We start from the raw sequence: 24428 nt of genomic DNA on the forward strand, positions 1-24428 counted from the left end.
CTAATTATGGACTAATTAGGTTCGAAAGTTTCGTCTCGTGATTTCTCACCCAACTGTGCAATTAGTTTTTTTTTCGTCTACGTTTAGTACTCCATGCATGTACTACAAGATTCGATGTGACGGATACTGCGCAAAAAATTTTAGGTTTTGGGGGCATCTAAACGGGGCCTAAGGAAACAAGCCCCCAAATCAAGGAACCAACGGGAAAATCAAACTAAAGCCTGGTTTAGATTGCAATTTTTTTTGTAATCTAGACACTGTAGCACGTTTCGTTTGTATTTGACAAACTTTGTCCGATCATGGATTAACTAGGCTCAAAAAATTCGTCTCGTGATTTACAACCAAACTATGCAATTAGTTACTTTTTTTACCTACATTTAATACTCTATACATGTATCCAAAAATTAATGTGACAGAGAAAGAGTAAAAAAACAATCTAAACAAGGCCTAAACCAAAGCAGAGCAGAGCAGGGGACCAGGCCAGGTCAGGCTAGCATGGTGCGGCGGCCTTTATTCCTGACGGAGGGGGCGGGCCCACGATGTGAGCTGCTACTGGCTACTAGGGATAGGGATAGGAAAATAGGGTAGGATACGGGGGAGTGGGTTATGGATTTGGAAATGCAAATTAAATGCTAATCCAACGTTTAAATGCAACAAGGTTTGGGTTTGGATTATACTAGGGTCCACATGTTCTTTTTAAAGAAAAATAAAAGGAGCACCGGTCATCTCCTGCCTACAGCACCCAGTCACCACCGCACCAAGCACACACGAGAGCACCGCCAACGAGTAACAAGCATCGCCCCATCACGGCCAGCGAGTAGCAGCAGGGGGATGAGCATTGGGCGCTTGACGACGAGCGCCAGGCTGCACGGGCAAGCCTCCCTGGCAACCGGTGGGGACCACCTTCATATGCACGGACAGGTTCCATGGATGACCATGGGAGGACGGAGGCGAACCAGGGAGGCGGGAGATCGCCTACTCGCGGCCGTCGATTTCGATGAAGATGGCCAACTTGAGCCCGGATCGATCTCCACCCCGCAGCAATCGAGCTGCTCGCCTGTGGTTCTTGGCTCCCCTCGCTACTCCAATCTTGTCGCTACAGTGCTATTCCTCTCATAACCCATCCTTTCCACTGGGATAGATTTGTGGGTTGAGAGACCATCCTATCCCAAACTCAAACCCCCATGTATCCCAATCCAGTGAACCAGTTTTCCCCCCCCCGAATCGTAGACCCCCTTCCCCCTCTGGCCAGAACTGGCCAACAACAACCCAAATGGCGGCAGGCGAGGCTTTTGCACAAATCCCCTCCGGACAGCTGCGTAATCTTAGAGCCAGGCTCGGCGGAAACGCCCAGGGGCAGAGAAGCTTCTCCTGCCCGGACCCGGTTGCCCGCTGTCGTCGCAACGTCAAGCGTATAATTAGCAAGGCGCAGCGCGACGGGGCAACAGCCAACGCCGAGGAATAGACAAGAGGACACGCTGTCGACCTCTTCACCCCTCCCCTCGTCGCGTTGCGTGCTCGCTCGGTTTCTGGGTTTTTGGCCGGAGCCTGGGAGGATCTGATTCCTTCCGAGCTGGGCCGCCGTTGCTGGGAGCTGCGTCAAGGAATTGGGGGTCGCCCCGCTCCCGCCGCCGCGTGGAACTCGATCCTGGAGGAGGTGAGCTTCCACCTGTCCTGTTGCCTCCCCTGCAAGTTGTCTTTGTGCCGCTGGCCTTTGTTTTTTTTACTATAATTTCTATTTGTGCCCGTGTGTGCATGCATGGTTCTTCAATTTCTTCATCTTTCTTCTTTCTTCTTTCTTTTATCAGTTAAGAACTGGATAGGTAATCCCTTTGTGGTAGGTGCTGAATTTGGCCTCGAGCCAGCGGTGTATCTGCGTTTCCGACCTTTCTTACCGGCGGCTGCTCTGCGGTGCGTCGGTGATACAACCCAGCTCAACTGCGGTGGTGGTGTCCAGTGGCCTGGTGGGTGCTCGGTTTTGCGATTTGATGCTGGCCCGTCCAGTCGACAGCTGAAATAAAGCGCGTTCAATTCTAATTTCTATTGCCATATCAAATTTGACGCAACGGTGATCTTGGATTGTCCCTTGTTCGCCTGGCCTCATGTCCCGTCTCAAGCCATGGCCTAATTCTGGTTTGTTCATGGTCAATCCTTCCTGTAGCCTGTTTTTCATCTGTTTGGTTTTAAATGTCAGGAATTACATAGCCCAATTTAAGCACGGGAATTATTTAAAGCAACTTCATTTTCTTTTTTTAAAACAATCTTCTTCTTTTTTTAACAACTACTTGGCCTCCTGCAATCGTAGGTAGGAGTATTTTACAGCGCATTCACACCATTTAGTCTAATTTAATCACACCATTTCGTCCTTTTGGCGCGCCTAAAAAAAGAATAGGGCCTAGAACTTTCGGTAAATCAACAACAAATTGATTCCGGTGGTGATACCAACATGTCCTGAAAACGAGTGGCTGACCCGCACTCGCACCAGCAGCAGTGCAAGTCATCTTCCTTGAAATCCAGTCCGTATTTCTAGCCCTCTTTTAGCTTCAGCGATCGGCTACCAAATCGCGTCCGACCGTCAAGGTCACGCAAACATGCGTTGCTCGCCAGTTATTACCAGCATAACATGGGTTTTTATTTAGTCTTGTCTGATCAATTCTGGCCTGGTCAAAGCCTGCCTGTTGACCACGCTCCTTTTTCTGCAACTGCAACCTGGCAGGCCGGGCACCACAGCTTACACACAGTTTCCTTCTCGTAGTACACGAACAAGTGTGTTTTCACGCGTGCTGATTGCTGTGTCTTCGAAATTAACACTAATAAAAGCCTGATTGATCAGCTCAGGATAATTGTTAATTAGAATTCCCCCTTTTCATTGTCTCTTGGGACTAAATTCCTGCTTTGCTCCCTACTTTAGTTTTTCTATTTGCATTGTCACCCACTGACAGCTTTTACTTTTTTTTACCCTCCTTTTTCTGCATCCGGGGGCTGATACAGTACAGGAGTTGTCTGCCCTTTTGCTGAGCACGTCTTTTTATGGGCTCTTTATTCTTTATTATAAGCTGTAGTTACTCAGCTGATGGGTTACCAAACCACGGCATACAATCCGGAGCGTTTTTCCCTTAATTCTTTAATGGGGGAAATTCATCTTGTCTGCAACGCTCTGGTAACTGCAAACCAAATGCAGTGCCTTCAAATTCTCCTTCCCAATTTCACTAGAGAGACCGAGAACATCGCATTAGCTTTATCCAAGGCCAAAAAAGGACATCTTCTCGCATGGAAACTGCATGCTTGTTTTGTACTCTGAAGTTTGGCTGGCATATTCTCATGATTCTTTGCCCAATCTCTACTTCATTCCAGCTGTACCTGTAGACTTCCAGTCCTCTGCTACCTACAAAATGTCAGGTACATATTCACACTATGTCATTTATCTTTGTGACAATATAACAGTTACTGTTCATCCAAATGACTAACTTTCATTCTCTCGTTCTTTCTGAAGTGCGCCGTCGGTCAGCAAGCATGGAAGGGCTGCTCACGCTTGATGACAGGAAAGAACGGAGATCAGATGTGGACAACTCAGAGGACGAGCGAAGGCGGCTATCTATCGGGTCACTGAAGAAAAAGGCACTGAATGCATCAAACAAGCTCACACATTCACTCAAGAAGAGGGGAAAAAGAAAGGTGGAGCATCGGGCATCATCCTTCACAATCGAAGATGTCAGGGATGAGCAAGAGGAGCGAGCCGTCTTTACCTTCCAGCAAGAACTTCTGAACAGGAACTTGCTGCCTGACAAGCATAATGATTATCACTTGTTGCTGAGGTTTGTGCACTGAATACTGTACACACCAAAAGCTACAAAAGCAGATATAGCTCCTATCAATTCGCAGCATAAGAATATGACAATTGGAATTCCACATTCTTTGAATCCCTGCAGGTTTTTGAAGGCTAGAAAATTTGACACTGAGAAAGCGATCCATATGTGGGCTGAGATGCTCCAGTGGAGGAAAGAGTTTGGAGCAGATACAATACTAGAGGTGAGCTTCTAGTAGCTTTTTGTTGTTAGCTTTGTATTAGTTTTGATGGTTGTCATTGCTCAATGCTCTGAGGTCTCATTGCTTTTTTGTTCATCTTCTTTTTAGCTCTCCTGCCCTGTTCATTTCATAAGAAAACAACAATACTAGAGATGAGGCTAATGCTTTTGGGTTAGTTGGTACAATAACATTATAACCATACAATTCTGGCTGCGATTTTTTGTTGGTTCATAGGTTGCGTAGTGTTAGTGTAGGAAATGCCTGTCACCATCTTCAACTAGCTGTTTTTGACATGCAAGTGATAAATGGTGCTAATATGTCTTTATTTGCAGACCTGCATCTCTAATCTCAAATGCGCATTCGGTCAAAAAAAAAAATCTCAAATGCGCCCTTTATGTTTCATGAATCGTGAAAAGCTATAACTGATGCTTATCAATTGCAACTAAATCCTGCAGGACTTCAGTTTTGAAGAGCTAGATGATGTGCTATGCTATTATCCTCAGGGCTACCATGGAGTTGACAGGCAGGGAAGACCAGTATACATTGAGAGATTAGGGAAAGTGGAACCAAATAAATTGATGCACATTACTACGGTTGATCGCTACATGAAGTATCATGTGCAAGAGTTTGAGAGAGCCTTCAGGGACAGGTTTCCTGCATGCTCTATTGCAGCAAAAAGACATATCGATTCTACAACTACTATACTAGATGTCGATGGTGTGGTATGATGATTCTTCTCATATTTGATGGGTTTTATCTCTTTGTGGATGATTAGCTTACTAACCTCTTATTTTGCATCCAAACACATTAAGTAAATTTTGGATTCCTGCAATATTACTGTTGCTGATTATGAATCATGCTGCAGGGTCTCAAGAACTTCAGCAAAACAGCAAGAGATATGTTAAGTAGAATGCAGAAGATTGACAGTGACTATTATCCAGAGGTATGTGTACTCTTGTTGCTTTTCCTGATCAATACTTGACCGCCAGACTGGGTAACAATTTATTCGTATGCTCAGACGCTGCATCAGATGTTTGTTGTGAATGCTGGTAGCGGTTTCAAGCTACTATGGAATTCTGTGAAAGGCTTTCTTGACCCTAAAACTGCTTCGAAGATACATGTGAGCATAAATGATCTCTGGAACTACATTATTTCCTTCTTTTGTCCAAATAAGTATAAATTTTCATGGAGCCTCAATTATAGGTTTTGGGAACAAAGTTTCAGAACAAACTTCTGGAAGTAATAGATGCAAGGTATGTTTTCTATTATAACCATATTAAGCATAATTTCTCGATCATAATGATTATGTCCCATTAGCTTAGATTGTGTGTTTTCTTTTGATGTCTATAGCCAACTTCCTGAATTTTTGGGGGGGACATGCACTTGTGCTGCTGTGGGAGGATGCCTGAGGTCTAACAAAGGTCCATGGAATGATCCAAATATTATGAAGGTAACTTCATTGATTTATTTCATAACCATATACCCATATAGCCACATCTGTGTTTATTATTGGGGTTGCTCGATGAGTTTCTGTTTTACAATGAGTTATGATTTAAGGTAATTTTGAAATGGGAAACATATAGTATGTATTATATATTCTCAGAAAATACAAAGCCACTTTGAAACCAGCCAGATGGCTAAATTTGTCGGGTTTCCATTGTGCGATGGTTAGTGATATCTGGTTTTTGAGTTGTGGTGCCAAAATTGAACTCTGGCTATAGTTTGATGGCCAAAAATGATCTTTATCCTTTATTATATGCTCGTCAAGCAAACAAATCTTTCTTCAGATTAAATTAGAACATAAATTTTGTGCAATACATGTGATTCCCAACTGAACATAAGAATTAGATTGAATATCCTCCATCTAACTTCATGATACGGCGTGACGGCGATGAGAGCGTAGAGGAGATCGGAGGAGCAGCTGTGATTGAGAATTAGAACGCAGAGGATATCGAGGCAAGGGCGGTGGGGGATTGTCGCCGGCGGCTATGGCTGAAGCGCTCGCAGCCACCGTCGAATGTAAACCCCAACCCGCCTAGGGGAGGTTAATTTCCTTCTTCGATGATTACAAATCAATCTAAGGTGCCCTTTATATATCAGGTGCACTTGCCCCAAAGTTGCCTTTCCTAACAAACCTGGCCTTAGCCACGATTAGGCCTATGTGGATGCCTAGGCTGGCTCCTATACTGGCGACCAACGAAGGAGTCCACAACACTTCCCTCCTCCCCAACAAACAGCTCGTCCGCGAGCTGAAACTGCGTATAGCGCTCCTTAAAGTCCTTGACAGGCTCCCAGGTGGCTTCAGCAGCTACACGGCCCTCCCACTAAACAAGAAGTTCGCACTCTCCGCGGTTCAAACGGCCACGGACAACCTGCGCTAGAGTAGGTACCACTTGGCCATGGAGGATGGGTGGCAGTGGCACTAGCTCGGCTGGAGGGTCGCCCTGGAACTTCCTCAAAAGCGCCACATGAAAGACATCATGGATCCGGGCCTTAGGAGGGAGGCTCAAACGATAAGCCACAACACCCAGGCGCTCGGTGATCTGGTAAGGCCCAAAGTAACAGGGCCCAAGCTTGGAGGAGGAAGCCGTAGTGATGCCGACAGCTGTACGCTGGTGGAGATGCAGCCAAACCCAGTCACCAACTGAGTATTCCACGGAACGCCGCTTCTGGTTCTAATGCTCGGTCATGACATCCTGGGCCAGCAGCAGTCGATCACGAAGATCTTCTAGGAATGCGTTGCGGTCACGGAGCTGCTGGCCCACAGCAGCTAATCTGGCCGTGCCGGCTGTATAGGACAGCAAGGTTGGCGGGGCACGACCGTAGACAACCTCAAAAGGAGTAGCACGGAGGGCGGACTGGAAAGAGGTGATGAAGCAGTATTCCGCCCATGGTAACCACTGCAGCTAAGAATGTGTAGGATCGCCTGCAAGACACCACAAATACATGACGATGATGCGGTTAGTGACCTCAGACTATCCGTCCGTCTGTGGATGGAGATCAGAGCTACGGAGCAACTTGACGCCTGCCAGATGGAACAGCTCCTCTCAAAAGCTGCTAGTGAAGACGGGGTCCCGATCACTCACTATGGAGCATGGAAACCCATGAAACCAGGTAGCCTCTTTGGCGGGCAGCACTGTCCAACGCTACGTGCCGCCAAACCAGAGGGCCAGGGCCAGGATGCCATTGCCATCTTCGGCCTCGATGACCCCTACCCTGACAATTGCGGCACCAGCGGTGAAGACCCCGGCTGTCACGACTTCGGCAGTCTCTTCACCAGCGTCACCAATGCAGGCGATCAACCCTGCACCAACATTCGCGGACAAGGTGCCTTTGTCACTGCCTCTATGAGCCGCAGCACCGATCCCTCGGGCAGGGCCGTGGCTGTTTGCATGCGCGGATTCCCCGCCGGCTCAGCATCAGGCCTTCAAAGCTCCATCGGCCGCTTGGAGTACGCCTCCAGCACAGCCCTGCTCTGCTACACCCATAGCAGTGGTGGCTGCTTGTTGGCCCCTAGATCTCCCGCACGGGTGAGCCGACCAGTTCACTGGCGTTGCCGACCACACACTATGGCTAGAGGTAGAAGAAGGGGGGAAGAACAGAGCGCACACACACACACAACACAAGCACCAGCGTTGGCCGGAGCTCTGCAGAGGAGATGGCAAAACTGAACTCGCTCTCTTTACTGAGTTGCAGTGGGAAATTACATATACAACTCTACCCATCTAATCCTAGTACACAGACATGTCAGGCTGCCATACTGATACAATGACTAGATGTGACAGCAGGGCTGACTTTGGCGTCTGCCCCTGCTGTGGTTATAGTGTGGCAGGAGAGCCTTTCGGCGCCTGCCCCTGCAGCGGTTACAGTGCAGCAGCAGGGGAGCCCTTTCGGCGCCTGCCCCTGCCGCGCATACAGAGGTGAGCAACAAATTATTTAATACTTCCCTAATTCTGCTGCTAACTCTAGAATCTACTCCATGTCGATCATCTTCTTCAGCTCCGTGAACTGAAGACGGCTGAGCGGCTTGGTGAGGGCGTACGCGAGTTGCCAACCAGTTTCGACGAACTCGATGACGATCTGCCCTCCATCGACACAGTCCCTGAGGAAGTGAAACTTGATGCCGATGTACTTGCTCTGGTCGTGGAGAACCGGATTCTTCGCGAGGGCGATGGTGGGCTGGTTGTCCACCATCAGTGCTGGTGGGTGAGCTTCCACATCGATCAGCTCGCCCAGCAGCCGGCGCAGCCACACAGCTTGCACGCCGCTGTGGCCGCCGCCAGGTACTCTGCCTCGCACATGGACAGCGCCACCACCTTCTGTTTCAACGACAACCATGAGATTGGATCCGACCCGAGGAAGACGAGCACGCTAGAGGTGCTCCGCCGTCTGTCGATGTCCCTCGCCATGTCTGCATCGCTGAACACAGTGAGCTGCAGCCCACTTCCGCCGATCTTGGGGAAGACGATCCCCTGATCCACCATCCCCTTGACGTAGCGCAACAACCGCTTCACCGCAGCCCAGTGATCCACTCGGAGATCCTCCATGAAGCGGCTGACGTAGCTCACGACAAACGCAATGTCCGACCTCGTGTGGACTAGGTAGCGCAGACCGCCGACGATGCTCCGGTAGAGTGATGCATCTACCTTCGCCGCGGTACTGGCCTAAGTCAGCTTCAGCCGCTCCTCCATCGGAGTCACGCACGGCTTGCACTCAGCCATTCCGCTCCGCTCCAACAGCTTCGAGGGGTACGCGCTTTGACCGAGCGTGAGCGCCTCCTTCCCCTGTCTCACCTCGATGCCGAGGTAGGAGAGCGCGCCGAGATCGCTCATTCGAAAACGAGTCGCCATCTCGCACTTGAAGTTGTCGATGTCCTCCGCACGTGCGCCGGTGACGATCAAGCCACATACACGCCGACGACAAGCTCCTTCTTCCCCCGTCACCGCGTGTAGAGCGCGTGCTCGGTTGCGCACCGCGTGAACCCAAGCTCGCCCAGCGTGGCGTCAAGCTTGGCGTTCCACGCTCGCGGGGCCTGCCGCAACCCGTAGAGCGCATTGCGCAGTCGGAGCACCCTGTGCTCCGCTCCCTTGACGGCGAAACCCGGAGGTTCCCTAACGAAAACCGTCTCCGCCAGCTCGCCGTTGAGGAAGGCCGATTTTACGTCCAGGTGATGGACGCGCCAGCCCTTCGCTGCTGCCAAAGCCAGCAGCAGTCGGATAGACTCCATGCGCACTACCGGCGAGCTGCTGAGTGCAAGTCGATGCCCTCGCGCTGGACAAAGCCTCGGGCGACGAGGCGCGCCTTGTTCTTGACAATAGCGCCGCGCTCGTCCCGCTTGACCTTGTACACCCACTTCAGACCGATCGGACGGCATCCTGGAAGTGGATCGACGAGCTCCTAAGTCTCGTTTTCTCAATCGCCTTCATCTCCTCCAGCATCGCCCGTGGCCAATTTGCATCGCGCTCGGCCAGCGCGAACGTGGGTGGTTCCTCTGCACTGACGAGAAGCAGCTCTGGGTCATTGAGCAGCCGACCCGTCAGGCCTGAGGACCCTGTGCCGTCGACGATGTCGTCCAGCCTACGGAACCGCAGCTCCTCACCGTCGTGGAAGGCATCCACGAACTCAGTGATGTCGCTTGGAGGTGAGGCGAACTCGATCGGCGTCGATGGAGTCCCCTGTCCCGTCAGAGTGGTCGGCACAGCACCTGGAGTGCTCGGCACCCTGGCTGTAGTGCTAGGCACTACTCCTTGACCGCTCGTCACCACTTCTGGAGTGGTTGGCACCACTGCAGGAGTGGTCGGCACTAGTCTTGGAGTGGTCGGCACTACTGCAAAACCTCTCGGCTCCGCTATGGGAGCGTTCGGCACCCGTCCTAGAGTGGTCGGCATCACTGCAAGACCGCTCGGCACCACTCCTGGAGTGTTCGGCACCGCCCCAGGAGTGTTCGGCTCTGTTACTGGAGCGGTCAGCACCTCCTCTCCAGCGTCTCCACCACCGTGGATGCCCAAGTGCTCGACGACGAAGGTGCTAGTGAAGTCGTCAGCTTCCCCCGTGCTCGGACTGTCCCAGTCCCAGGCCGCGTTCTTGTCGAACACGACGTCGTGCGAGACAACCACCTTGCCTCCGTGTGGGTCGTAGAGCCGGTATGCCTTGGTACCTTCCTCGTAGCCCAGGAGCACCATCGGTGTGCTCCTGTCCTCTAGCTTGGTGAGGACCGGCTTCGTCTTCCTGACGTGACCGATGCAGCCAAATGTCCGGAGGAAGGACACGCTCGGCTTGCGGCCATACCAAGCTTCGAACGGCGTCACGCCCTTCAGGGCCTTTGTGGGCGCGCGGTTGATGATGAACATTGCTGTGGTCACCGCCTGACCCCAGAACCTTGCCGGCGTGCTCTTGGCCTTCATCATGGATCGAGCCATGCTGACCACCGTCTGGTTCCGCCGCTCCACCACGCCATTCTGCTGTGACGAGTACGGTGCGGTGTGGTGTCGTACCACACCCTGATCCGCGCAGTACGCAATGAACTCCACCGAAGTGAATTCGCCGCCGTGATCAGTCCGCAGCACGCACAGCTTCTTGCCGCTCTCCGCCTCCGCGCGCGCCTTGAACTTCTTGATCGCCTCGGCCGCCTCGTCCTTGCTCGTCAGGAGTTGCAGCCACATATAGCGACTGCAATCATCCACGAGCAGGAGGAAGTACCGCTGACCACCGTTTGTGGCTGACGTGATTGGCCCGCAGAGATCGTCGTGGACGAGCTCGAGAGCGTCCGTCACGCGATACTTGGCCGTCTTTGGGAACAGCAGCCTCCTCTCCTTCCTGGCCAGGCAGCTGTCACACAGCTCGTCTGCGTGCGACGTCATCATCAGGAGAGTGGCCTCATCATCCTCATCAGCCTGTGCTAAATGAGCCTCAGCCTTCTTCTCCTGCTTGCAATTTGGGCACTCATTTGTCCAATGGCCCGTCTTCCCGCAGCACCGGCAGGCGTTGGGGTCGACCTTCTACTTCTTCTCCGAAGAAGCCTTGCCACGGCGCTTGCCATCGCCACCGTGGCTGGAGGAGGCTTGCCCGGAGTTCCTCCAGGCAGCCCACTCCTCCTATATCAGTAGCAACTTGCCGCTGTCCGTCGTTGTTGTGGCCTGCTCGATGCGCTCGTCCACCGCCCACAGACGGCCTGTCACATCTTCAATGGTGAGGGTGGACAAGTCCAGCATCGTCTTTATGGAGAGAGCGATCTGGACGTACTTCATCGGCACGGAGTGGATGTACTTGGAGACCGCCTCTTCTTTATCGATGGTGACACCGTGGCTCCTCAGCTTGCTGATGAGCGACTACAGGCAGAGGGAGAGGTCCTCCACCGACTCACCGTCCTTGAACTTGAGGGTGGCGTACTCCTGCTTCAGCAGCTGTGCCATCGCCTTCTTTGCGCGGTCGGAGCCGACGCGCATCGCTGCAATGGCCTCCCACGCCTCCTTAGCAGAGTTATTCGCCCCCAACGACTCCCTGTACTCCGCTGGCACAGCAGCGAGGATAGCCTTCAACGCTGACATGTCGTCTTCTTCGTTGTCGGTGCCCTTGTCAATAGCATTCTAGAGCCGTCGGGCTCTAAGCTTGATCTTCATGGTCACCGCCCACTCGCCATAGTTGGTGCGAGTCAGCGTGCGCACGACGACCTCTTGTCGTGGCTGGGCAGCCATTTGTTTGCCCCTGGATCTCCAGCACGGGTGAGCCGACCAGTTCACCGGCGTTGCCGACCACATATTATGGCTAGGGGTAGAAGAAGGGAGAGATAACAGAGCGCGCGCACATACAACACAAGCATCAGCGTTGGGCGGAGCTCTGCAGAGGATATGGCAAAACTGAACTCGCTCTCTTTACTGAGTTGCAGTGGTAAACTACATATACAACTCTACCCATCTAATCCTAGTACACAGACATGTTAGGCTGCCATGCTGCTATAGTGACTGGATGTGACAACAGGGCTGGCTTTGGCACCTGCTCCTACTGTGGCTACAGTGCGGCAGGAGAACCTTTCGGCGCCTGCCCCTGCAGCGGTTACAGTGCAGCAGCAGGGGAGCCCTTTCAACGCCTGCCCCTGCCGCGCATACAGAGGTGAGCAGCAGATTATTTAACACTGCTCGTGTAGGGCACCATCGACTCCACGTGCAGGCGCTCCATGGATTCGAGCCAGGCGGATTAGATTCCTGGCAAATCAGATGGAGCAGCCAGGTTTGGCACCTTGAGGAGGAAGGTATGGATCGTGCACCATTGCAGAAGCAGATTCCATGGGACGGAGTTGATTTTGGGGAGCCATATGTCTTCTGCCTCGACTACGACTGCAACAATCTTCTCTGCACTGCAAGGTCTTCTGCTCCAGCAATCGCCATAGCTCGAGGACGAGCTGTCTTGGAGGGGTGGAGTAGTGTTATGGCAGGCGGGGCCGGCCCAGGGGGCCACGTGGCACTGTACCGGCTCTGATTAGATTCGATTAGATTGATTTGGTTTGTTAGGAAAGGAATAAGATAGATTGATTCAGTTAGGATATTACTTAGGGGTCAAGTAAGTTGTCTCTATAAAAGGGTCCGTCATGTATCAATTAGAGGCAAGCAAGAAGAAATCCTGGTCTCTCTGCTAATCCATCTATCCGTAGCCTTTTCATATCACTTGGTAGAATACTACTACTGTATTTGGTACATGTTGTCATACCTTGTCTTTTCCATGCACCATCTGACAACTATAGTACTTTGTGTGTTTGATTGTAGCTTGCACATAACAAGGAAGAAAAATTTACAAGACATACCAGACGTTTATCCGAGATTGAGCAAAGGAGGAGTTCATTTGCTAGGTTACATCTTTTGAAGGTAAACTCTGCACTGCCCTACTCATTGAATCATGCTAAATTCCTTAATATGGATGAAACCTTCTGCTCCATCAGTTACAGTTATTCTAGCAACTAATTACTGTTGTGTTTTTTTTTTCTCTCGAATGACAGGGTAGAAACAGTGACACGTCAACTGTGGAGTCAGGGTCTGAAATTGATGATCTTGGTTCTCCGATGATGAGAAGCACAGTGGGGTGTAGTCGATTGGCCCCAGTTCGTGAAGAGGTGATATTTTAAGCTCTAACAATGTAGCCAAGTAGCTTAACCTTGTCGGATTGTGCTACTTTTAAGTCTTTCTTGTGTGTACTGAACCTTATGTTTTACATAGATGCAGATGAGAGCTCAAGACTCTGCAGCTTATTACAGCTGTGACGATCACTTTGTTGTGGTGGACAAAACGGTTGACTATGGTCGAAGAGGATCAATGTCAGATAAAACCAGTGCTTCAGATGTAAATACTCAAGTTCGGCCACTGGATGTTAGCACAGCAGCACACATGGCTGGTATGCTCATTGATTTTTCTGAAATGTAAATTTCTGTAATATTATGAATGTGCAATTTATTCTTTTCCCAGGCATTTAACTATTTTTTTAAAGAAGGAATAGTGAGCTCCTAAGTACATGTAAAATGTTAGCTTTACATTTCATGCACGCTATGGTATATGTCGAACTATAAAGAAACCTCAGCGACCAGCTCAACAGTAATAGTTCGAGTGACTAAGGTTCAGTAACCTAGGATAGCATGCTGTTCAAGTGTTTTATGCAAGGTATCAAGTCGTCCAACTAATCATGATTAGTCAGGCTTATCAGTGGCATGGCGATCGGTTATGCACTACTATTAGTCAAAATTAGTTGCGATTAGTCTGGCCGATCAGTGGCATGGTGACTAGGATCGATTCAATGATTTGAAAGCAGTGAGTTTTATATTTATCACTATAGAACAAACTGTTGCATTTGTTCTGTTGAGTTTATCTACTGACCATATCTTTACTCTCTCTAGGTCCCTCAAGTAACAGACGAGGTACAGTAGTACCTAAAGAGGTTTCAGATGAAGGAGCATTCCATCGCTTTGTCAGGCTACTTCTGGCTTTTATTGTCAAAGTCTTCGCCTTCTTTCACATAGTATATAGTCAGCAGGAGACGAGGGCCAACAACCCACTACCTCTGGCCGAACCAGAACCGATTTCTGACGATCATCCGGCAGTAGAGACTTTCAATGTAGACCACATCAGTCTGGTCATAGAGCGCCTTCAGAGACTTGAAGGGAAGGTCTATGAGCTTGGCAGCAAGCCCCCAGCGATTCCTATGGAGAAAGATCAATCCCTCTTGGATTCATGGAATAGGATAAAATGTATTGAATCTGACCTGGAGCGAACAAAGAAGGTAAGTCGCCATTACGTATGTCAGTGTATCTCCATTTCTAACTGCTGAAGGCATTAGTAATTAGAACCCATACAATAATTAGGGAATATTTGCATTTCCTAATTAAATGTAAACGGTGGTAGCATCGATTTTAGATTGTTAAACATGGTACAGGCGGAAATGAAGGCATTTTAAATGTTGAAACGCAAGTGTTGAATCATTTTTGGACACAAGGCAACTAAAACTCTTCTTGTTTTTAATAAATGATAAAAAGAAGTGGAGGAATATAGCATTCTTATGCATCCGTGAGAACAGATGGTTGAAGACTGTTCAGAGAAATCGCTATCTAAACTTGCTGCCAATGTCAAATGAAAATAAGAGAACCCCCCCTTCTTTTTGTCAGGTGCTGCAAGCCACGGTGATGAAGCAAATGGAAATCGCTGAGTCGCTAGAGGAAGTGATTAGATCAAACCTACGTGTAAGATCAGCTACTAGGCTCTTTTTTGTCTTCAAACCTGGATTGCAATGTAGTTACACTGTTGGTCTCACTATCTTGTCCATCATGCAGAGACGAAGATTCTGTGCGTAATAAGGAATCAGCACTGCTGAAGTAACAACATACTTTATCGTGGGGTTGAAGTCAAGGGTACAAGTGGCGGAGAAAAGTACGCACAAGAATTCGATGGGTGATGTGAAGGCCGTCCAGTCAGTTTTCACATTACTGGCACAAAAGATGGTGACCACGGATAGTGAAAAAATCGGTCCCCTTTTTCATATTTTTCCTTGTGACCCTAAGAAGCCTATGCATTTTTCATGTTAACAGATGATGTTAGGATGGATGGCAAGGGCTAGAAAAATAGAAGAGATAGAAATGTGGAAAGTAGGTGGTACAGATATGAGGCACAGTGTGCCTGAACAAGTACGCATATGGTGATATAAACGTGCGCATTTATGTGATCTTTGCACAGAATTGTGCGATATATTATACTATTTCTTATGAATCCTAGGAAGGAACGTGTCAGGGCGACTCAATCTGCAGACGTGGAGAAGCGCGGGAACGATGAAGCGGAGCGCGCGAAGGGGCGTTATCAGGATGGGCTCGCAAGCAATCGTAGGCCCAGGTCCAGGAAGCCTAACGCCACTGTATTTGGGCCGGAATGGATTCATTGCGTGCTAAGATCCGCTTGCGTGCGGCTACTTAAGGCCTAGGCGCCGTGTATCTGAATCAAGTTGTATGAACTCGTAATCCTTTCGAAAACTGAAGAAGCCGTCCTCCCTACTCCCGTCTCTCGCGTCTCCTTTCTCTCTGCTTCTCCTCCACGAATCCACTCCTAACATACACGAGATCGACCACGACCATTTTACACGCTTCCAGCAGCAACGAGGCACCATGGATCTGAACATTAAGTTGGTCCTCAACGAGTTGAAGGCGAGGTCGCGCTTGGCGGTCGTTTCGCTGAGCTGGAGCAAGCCCACAAGGTGCTCGACGATTGGCGTCCAAGGGTCGATGGCACCATACCTTCGTCTGGAGATCGGCGCTCTGTGCAAGACGATGCATCAAGCGGTTCTCGTTACGGGAGCCCCCTCATCGGCGGCCATCCTCACCAAGCCTGGGATGGTCGCGGCGTCCTCGTCTGTAAGCAACCTAGCCATTGGCCCTGATGGGCACCGCGTAGCATCGCATCACTAGGAGCTCGAGGCTGAAAGCCCTATGTTTGATTTTGGATAATTAAAACAACCAAGTGAACTAACCTTCCACTCTAGTGCTGTGATTGAGAAAGATTAGTTCACATCTCATTTCCTCAAAAAAGGTTAGTTCATATCTAAGGTGGAGCAAGATGGCACTCAAGGTAATGGAGATGGCCACATGCTGATGATTAAGTGCTCCAACTTTGAAAAGAAGAAAGAGAAAAAACAAAACCCTATGGGCTCAAGGCAAATGTATGAATAGGGATTTTGTTTTGCCGGTCAAGACACAATAGAGTACGTGATCAGGGATAGATGGATGTACTATTAAGAGGGGAGCTCTAATTAGACAATTCGGCATTTAGTGCCACTAGGTGTTGGAATACTTTGCATATGCATTTAGGCCTAGTGACACTTGGAAATCCAGCGCAAACGTTTATGAGAAATACTTTTAAAAGGCTAACTTGACTCTAACAGGTTTGTCAAAACATTTGAGAGATAGCTCGCTTGAAATGAGGCACTTGAGTGCTCTTGGTGCAGCTGTTCAGCGTGCACCGATCGTGTCCGGCGGCACACCGGTTTGGTGGCACCGGTTACAGCAGCGACGTTTTCACTACACGCAAGTCTCTGTCGAGCACCGTCGACTCCGGTGTGCACCGGTCAAAGCGCATCGGTCACGGGTTCCAGAGAGCCTGCAAATTGGTCATGGGGGCATTCTGAGCATTGGTCGTCTCCGGTGCTAGCACCGGTGCTCACACTGGTGTGGGCGTCCAGAGAGCATGTAAATCGACTGCGCGGAGGCTTCTACACACCGATCGTGCCCGGTGCAACACCGGTAACCACATCGGTGTGGGCGTCCAGAGAGGTTGTAAATCGCACGCTGAACTTGATCGAGCACCGGTCGTCTCTGGTGCCATCACCGGTGGTTGCACTGGTCGTCTGATAGCGCTAACGGTCAAATTTTTTGAATGTTGAAACTAGCCATTGGAAGCCATTGGAAGGGCACTGGTCATGTCCGGTGTGGCAACCGGTGCTATGGTTCACATGACCGGTGCCCCTACAGTCAGCCCAAAAAGTGCATAACGATTGGCTTCTCAAGTGGGGCTATAAATAGAGGGTGTGGTCGATCTTCGCCCCATCCTCTTGGACCTCCGTTCAGTTGTGCAAACCCCTTGAGAGATGAAGAACACAATTATCTCACTTGCATCACTTTGGATCACATTTGGAGTGAGATTGAGAGCCTCTAGTGCATTTCCTTAGTGATCTTGCATTTTGTGGCACTAGTTGGGTGAGCTGGGCTAGTGGTGCTCTTGTTACTCTTGGTGATTGCCGTCACCTAGCCTCTCCAGAGTTTGTGGGATCGTTGAGTGGCTTTGGTGATTGTTGCCGGCTCCTATCGATAGATTGTGAGGAGTTCTTGTGCTTATTCCCCATGGGAGATTCGCGAAAAGGAACTCTAGAGAAATCGTGGTGCGAAAGGTGTTCTCTAGTGTGGTTCTTACGACGTCCTAGTGAGGGCTTGGCGTGTGATGCCAATTAGCGCGTGAACCACCTAGTTTGGACTTGCCACAACGTGGACGTAGGTTGCCGGCGAGCAATCGAACCACGAGGATAAATCTTGGTGTTCATATTGTCTCTTGCCCCTGTTCGGCACAAATCTCTATTCTTGTAATTCAATTCATAGAGTAGTTTGTAGTTGTAACTAATTGCAACTAGCTCTCTAGTTAGCTTTCTAGCTTAGTTGTGTAGTTGCTAGTGTGCGATTGTGTGAAATCAACCGTAGAGATTATAGCAACTCGAATTGTGTAGGAGGCTTATGGTGAAATACAACTAGAGCAATAGTTGCATAACTTCACCAGCTGGCCCTGCAAATCTATTCACCAGCAGCCTCGTGGGCCTGAAAAGCGAAGAATCAGGGGTGTTCCAGAATCAACTGATATTCACCCCCAGTTGGAAACTCCAGGTGGCTCTTGGAACTTGGAAGGACGACATATAGTGGCATGGCATGTGTTGGCGCCTTGGTGCGCTGGCGTTGCCGAGAAACGATGAAGCTTCGTGCCTGGATATGGTTGACCTGTATTATAACTGTTGACAGTGATTTTATGATCTCGTGGGGGAAAGCACACAATAATTTGTTCACGTCCTCTCCTGAGTGAAATGATATGGATTCAGACATTCAGAGTAGTAGTCAGCGGCACTGCAGTAAACTAATACAGGGAAATCGTTACGTTGTATGATAGTCGTATTCGTATGACGTTTTGTATTGTGAACTTTGATGATAATATCGGTGCGTGATTGCACTGCCCACTGGATTGTTCATCAGTCAAACCACATATTGATCTTTTCCCCCTTTTGACGTTTGGATCTTGACTGAAACGGAGCGATTTGTCGGAGGTTCAGGTTCAGTTTTGTTTACTTGGCGTCGGTGCGACGTGTACATCTCAGCTCAGTACCACCCGCCAGATGTACCGTACTATACTACGTACTACATCTGAGTCTGATTCAGGTGTTGCTTGGGACAGATTTGGTAAAACTCGTGATCACGCACTCTGTTCCAAAGCCTGATTAGAGGAGCTCGTGGCTCGTGAGGCAGGCCTTTTTCTAGTAGCATGTTGCTCGTGCCTTCTGGAACCCTGATGTACTAGGAGCACCATTCTTCAGTGCATGCAAGTGGCCCTGAAAGGGGTGGTGGATAATGAGCCAGCTGGATTTTCCTTTTTTTAGTTTTCTTTGAAATCGATATATTCTTACTTACGTATTGTAGTCACCAAAATTTCAAACCGTGTTGAACCAGCTGAGCCAAAACCAAAATTCATTTGGAATCAATTAATCTTGATTCTAAAAGAAAAACAAGCACAATCGGAGTAATCTTGAACTAACTTTTCGGCCAGCCCCAACATGTGAATGTCGTATCCGGCAAATCACAAGCAGCTCGCGACGCCACTGGCTGGCTTCGCTTCTCCCGTAGAAGACGGACGCTGCGACTGCGAAGCTGCTTCGTTCGCTCGCCACTGTAAGTCAACGGGTCCATCGGATCATCTGGGTCCCCTAAATCCTGGAACCGTAATGAACTCGAGGTCGCGCGCGGTACACGCCGGCGTGTGGGCTGTGGCTGGCTGGCTGCTTCCATTCCATTTCCATGCAAATGGAGAAAGAAAATGGTTTGGTGACGTGTGCGTTCTAGAAGAGCAAGCAGTAGAAACTTTCGCTAATGCTGATGACAACTACGCTTGTTTTACTTTTACATACATGTAAAAATACTCTGGGAGCGCCCACTACTCCGGTAGTGATGGGCTCAGCCATCATGCCTTGGTATATCCGGGCGGAATTGTACAATCGTACGGTCTATTCCTCCGACAGAAACTTGATCTCCACGACACCATCTGGATCTGGGCTGGCACACTGGAAGTCTGCCATTGCGTGGGAACCCGTCGCCGTCTGACCATCTGATCTGACTGACACTTGTTAGGAACCGTGCGAACGGCCTAGGCGATGCTCCAGTTCTCTAATGCAAGTGATGGTTACAGAAAATACTAGAATATGCTACTGCAGCCCTCGTCGGCGAAAGGTCGCCATCACTTGAATTGGAGCTGTGCCTGCATGCCAGTTCTTGAAACCTACTAATGCCGTGACCAACCAATCAGTCGCAACAACGGTTTTGTAAAGTTCGTCCCCCGGCCGTCTTCTTCCTCGACTCTGCCTTTTTTTCGCGAGGAGCTTCGGAGAAAGAAGGGGGACGTTTGGATCCCTTGCTGGCCCTTGCCAGTCTGGCTGGGCAAACACAGCGGCGTTTGGTTGGCTTGTGCTCGCTGCTTCGGTTCTTGTGCTGTCAAACTTTTTCTTCACCAAGTCAGGCAAGCCAAATCCGCGTCGGTCGTTCCGTAGCATTTGCTTTGTCAGTTTGCAGTCAGACAACGCACAAAAGGACTTTCGAGACGGAGGTTGCACGCTTGGCTTGGATTGCACCAAACAAAAGAGGGAAAAAGGAGTCCCGTTTCCATCCCAACTTGTTTTCTTGAAACGATGATCCATCCCAACTCGTCACTTGAAGGAAGCATTGGAGAGGAAGATGAATTAAACCCGCAAATCCTCAACTGAAACTGAAGGATTGCCAAGATACATACTACAAAGGAATATTCACATCACATGGAATTCCTGGGGGAGTTACCTCTCCCATCACAAGCAAACACACACACGCATACTAGATTTCCTCAGCATCTGTTGCAAAATCTCCCCTTTGGACAGATTATTAACCTTTTCTCACTCTACTCCATGCTACACCCAATCCTCAAAAAAAAACGGAAAAGATAAGACTGAGAGAGAACAAAAAGGTAAAAAGAAAGCAGAAAGATTTGGGGAACTAACCGCTAGTCCTGCATATAGACTAGAAACCACTCCTTCGCTAGTAGTAGAAAGGACAGAGAGAGAATGGAGCAAGAAGAGCACCATACGTGCGTGTGCGGGTGTATGTATGTATAGGCAGGAGGATCGGAGGAACCCGGCGGTGGCGATGAGGGGCAGCCGCCGCGCGCCTAGCAGAGGGCGCGCGCGAGGCCGGCGAAGATGCGGGAGAGTCCGAGGCGGAAGCGGAGGACGGCGCCGTGGGAGTAGGGGGCACAGTCGCGGCAGACGGTCTCCATGGCCTCGACGAAGAGGCTGAGGCTGCGCACCGGCGGCACGTACAGCGTCAGCGGGGCCGCCGAGAAGGCCAGCGCCATCAGCAGCTGCAGCATCTTGTTGATGGTTCTTGGACGAACGCCTGCAGCCTGCTGGTTCTCCCCCCCTTGGTTCCCTTCGCCCCCGGCGACGAGAGCCAATCCAATCAGATGATCAGATCCAGACGGCGGGCGGCTCGGTCTCGGGCGTATGGCGTGGGCGGCACGGGACACGGGGTTGTTATTGAGGTGGTGAGACGGCAAGGACCGTCAGGGTGAGATGGTGTGGTGTTCGGCAGCGGCACGCGGTGCACGGGGGGGTTCGTCGCGTTTCGTTTTCGGCGGCTTTGGGCTTTGGCTGTGCGAGTGCGAGTGGCTTTTTTATAGCGTAGCCTGCGGGGGACGAAGGGGATAAAGATATGCACGGCAAGGAACGCGAGTCTGGCGTTTTCTGGAGGCGGCTAGTCGTACCTCCTCCTCCTCCTCTTCTTCTGTCTAAAAATAATAACTGTACATTAACATACTTCAGATTTTTTTAACGAGAATTAACTCTGCTTATAAGAAAGCAACAACAAACTTCAAATTCGATGATGAAATATATAAAGAACAATATGTAACAATTATTACTAATGAAAACATTAAATGTATTAAGGAGATACAAGTATTGATATTATTTTTAAAAACTTATTTGAATTTGAGAAAGAATTGAGAAATAAGACGTCTAGTTAGTTAACTTATTTTTGAGATGGAGCAAGCGTAGAGCCAAAGCAATCTGCGCGAGAGCTGACTACTTTGACTTCGGCACTTCACTGACCCGTTCACGGCGCGGCGGAATTCAGCGTGCCGAACTCCCGGGTTTTCCTCCCAAACAAACGAAATAATTGCGATTTTCAGCGGCGGCCCGAGCCCGGGAGAATAGGTGTCGGCCATCATGCAAAGTGAAAGGCACGGCTAGTATATTATATTGTATATAAAACTTAATGTGACAAAGTCGCCTCTCGCTTGTACGGGCGTAGTACGTGAGCAGACGGAATTCCAAGCTGATTACCTGGGCGGGACAGCGAGCGATCGGCGCGTGGCGATGTGCAATTCTCCACTGGGGAGAGGAATAATACGGGGGCGTTTCCGTGAATCGTGACCAAAGATGGCAACGGGGACCCGATACCTGATACCCGACGGGTATTTGATTTATTAGAGGATGGGGATGGAATCATATCTTTACCCGCGGGCATCTAAATGGGCAAGAATCCATGCCCGACGGGTATAGCGGGTACGGGAACGTTCCCTGTTTACCCGTCCCCGTTACCTGTTGGGGAACCCGACTATTTGAGCTATCATACGAGTATTAGGCCCAAAGAAGCTCAACATATGTATTTTGGTCCAAATCTGAACAATCATATATATAGTTTGTGTGTTCTAGGAACCCTCATTCAATTTTTCCTCACCATCTCCGTCAGTAGCACAAGCACGTCTGTCTTACGAGCGCTCGTGCCCCTCGCTTCCTCAGTTCGGTCTCTCTGCCACCTTTGCTCGTCCTCCTCGCAACCTCGCTCCTTCTCCTCGGCATCTCCGAGACTCCGACACTTATACCCGGGTGAAGAAGAAACGTCTCCGATTGCAAAGCTGCGACCCCAAGTGTCCTTGTTTATCGGGTATGCAGTACCCGTCGGGTATCTGTTACCCGACCGATACCCGACGGGTACGGGGATGGGCAAGAATCTATACCCGAGACAGTTAATGGGGATGGGGACAGAATAAATTCTCAGTAGCGGGGAAGAGAACGTTCCAGCGATACCCGACGGGTATATACCCGTTGCCATACTCGTGAGACAGTGCAGGCGAAATGGCGAATAACCTCGTGAGCCATGGATGGGGGTTCGATTCGACGGGCCGGCATCACCATTCACCAGTGCCACCACCCAATCACGCGCGCGCGTGTTTTTCCTTCCCTCTCTTTCTGCGATGAAACCACGTGGCTCAGTTTGTAACGTCTCAAGTCTGAACCGACCAGCCGCTTTCCCGGTTCCCTCCTCGTTATTTTTCGTTTTGTTTTTTGGGAACAAATGTGTCGACCAGTGTCTGGTCTTCCCGTTCGTTTTGCCCGAGTGCCACGATGATTAGAGCCCCCCTCCTCAATTCCCCATCCCATCCTGGCATCCTGCGATCATACATGATACCCTGCACATTGATAGTAGTACATGCAACACGCTGCACAGACGCTTTGCGTTGCTGCGTTCCCACATGGCCACACACAGTACTGCTACACGGCCACAGGGCAGGGACATGAGCACGTGCAAGTCTGAAAGGAACAGGGCACTGATCCCCCTCTCCACAGTACTGCTACTGGCAGCTAGCCTGGTTGACCCACAGATGGCGTGTGCATCGCCCAGGATTCGACGAGGTTGACCGTCAGCTGAGTTGAGCTGCCCAGAGACGACGCACTAGTGCCGTGAGCTCGCGTTGTTCGGGTCGCTGGGCGGGCCCCCCGGCCCCCGCCGGTTTTTCCACCTCCCGCGTGGAACTTTCTTTTGCTCTACAGACGCCTCAGCGTCAGTGCGCTGCAGGCCGGGGAGACTGGAGAGCGGAAGCTTGCAAGATGGAACCAAGCAATTAAGTTTGTATTTGAGTTCCATAGCGGAAATGTTCTTGTGTTAGCGTCAGCAAAACATCAGGAGATCGACGTTCACCGCTTCTTCAGATGCATCACCTTACCATCAGCGAAACTAACGGAGTACGCATCGTTGTATTATTAGCAAGATAGAAAAAAAAGGTTTGTGTTCAGTGGAAGTTGTAGTAACTGACGGCAATTAATGGAAACTAGTCTTGTCCTTCTCGGTCATGTGTCATGAGCTAATTGTTCCATGAATCAATTTTTACTCTTGGCTCGTTAAATTGATTCAGGGCGCGTTGAAATGATTGAGGAAGGTCTGACCCTACATGCCAAAAATCTCTTTCAATCCCCTTTGATCCTCTCCAATCCATTCGGATCGAGGATAAAACGAACAAAATCCTCAATGGGATTAGTGGTCAATAATTTCTGAACCGTACCGGTTCTTGCCTTTAACAAAATATAATGATAGCACTTCCACGAAAATGAATAAACAAACTAGTCATCAATTTCCGTCCCCACGTGAAAACTGAAGAGATAACGACGGAAGGTTGGATTGGGTTCACAAACCTTCGGTGACACACCGATGACGGATGCAATATTGAGCCCCACTTGGATTGGGATGAGACGAACAAGCCATGCCGGGGATCCGGGATCTGAACTCTATAGAGGCCATGCCCAAGGATAGCATTGTATACTTGTCTTTTTTTTTTTTTTTGGCACGCTTCCGACTCTGTTCTATGTATGTGTAGAAACTGAAGCCGATGAAAAAATAATGATTTTATCGACTACTAATTTATTTTGAGAGGATAGATAAATAAATTCCTAGAGAGTACTTCATACGTCCTAGAAAGAATATAATTCCCGATTTTCAAGGAGTCAAAGGATTTAGACTTTGACTAAATAAATTTATATAAAACATTAATATTTATGATACAAAATAAGTATCATCAAAATTAATTATAAAATATATTTTATAATAATTTTTTTAGAGACATAAATACTGATACTATTTATTGACATGATTCTATATACGCTCTATCTAGACTGACGGGACGGAGATAGTACATTAAAGAGGACAAGCTGGAGCGGTTCGGGATTCTACCAAAGTCTCGTTCGGTTACAGGGAACCGAGCCTATAAATTATTTCAACAGATGATGCTTACTCGTATACAAATTTAACTAGCATTCTAGCTTGGATTTTTTCGAAGATA

General features: G+C 49.4%; 1 protein-coding gene across 4 annotated transcripts; it reads left to right on the top strand.

The window, feature by feature from the left end:
• The first annotated feature begins 1269 nt into the window (after positions 1–1269).
• On the top strand, positions 1270–15245 carry LOC136551668 (phosphatidylinositol/phosphatidylcholine transfer protein SFH13-like). Of its 4 annotated transcripts, none has more exons than XM_066543224.1 (16): positions 1270–1657; positions 1809–1964; positions 3355–3399; positions 3494–3815; positions 3930–4029; positions 4482–4748; positions 4892–4969; positions 5045–5146; positions 5230–5279; positions 5377–5476; positions 12786–12884; positions 13016–13129; positions 13233–13407; positions 13904–14286; positions 14669–14743; positions 14834–15245. In XM_066543224.1, exons 3-16 carry the CDS (start codon positions 3393–3395, stop codon positions 14852–14854), a joined length of 1893 nt encoding a protein of 630 aa, XP_066399321.1. In that variant the 5' UTR covers positions 1270–1657; positions 1809–1964; positions 3355–3392; the 3' UTR covers positions 14855–15245. The 4 variants fall into 4 exon arrangements, with proteins under 4 accessions (XP_066399321.1, XP_066399315.1, XP_066399327.1 ...); XM_066543218.1 differs by having other exon boundaries at positions 1842–1964; XM_066543230.1 differs by lacking the exon at positions 1809–1964 and having other exon boundaries at positions 13239–13407.
• Positions 15246–24428: the final 9183 nt, after the last annotated feature.

Source organism: Miscanthus floridulus, chromosome 1 (assembly GCF_019320115.1).
Source record: "Miscanthus floridulus cultivar M001 chromosome 1, ASM1932011v1, whole genome shotgun sequence".
NCBI lineage: Eukaryota > Viridiplantae > Streptophyta > Magnoliopsida > Poales > Poaceae > Miscanthus > Miscanthus floridulus.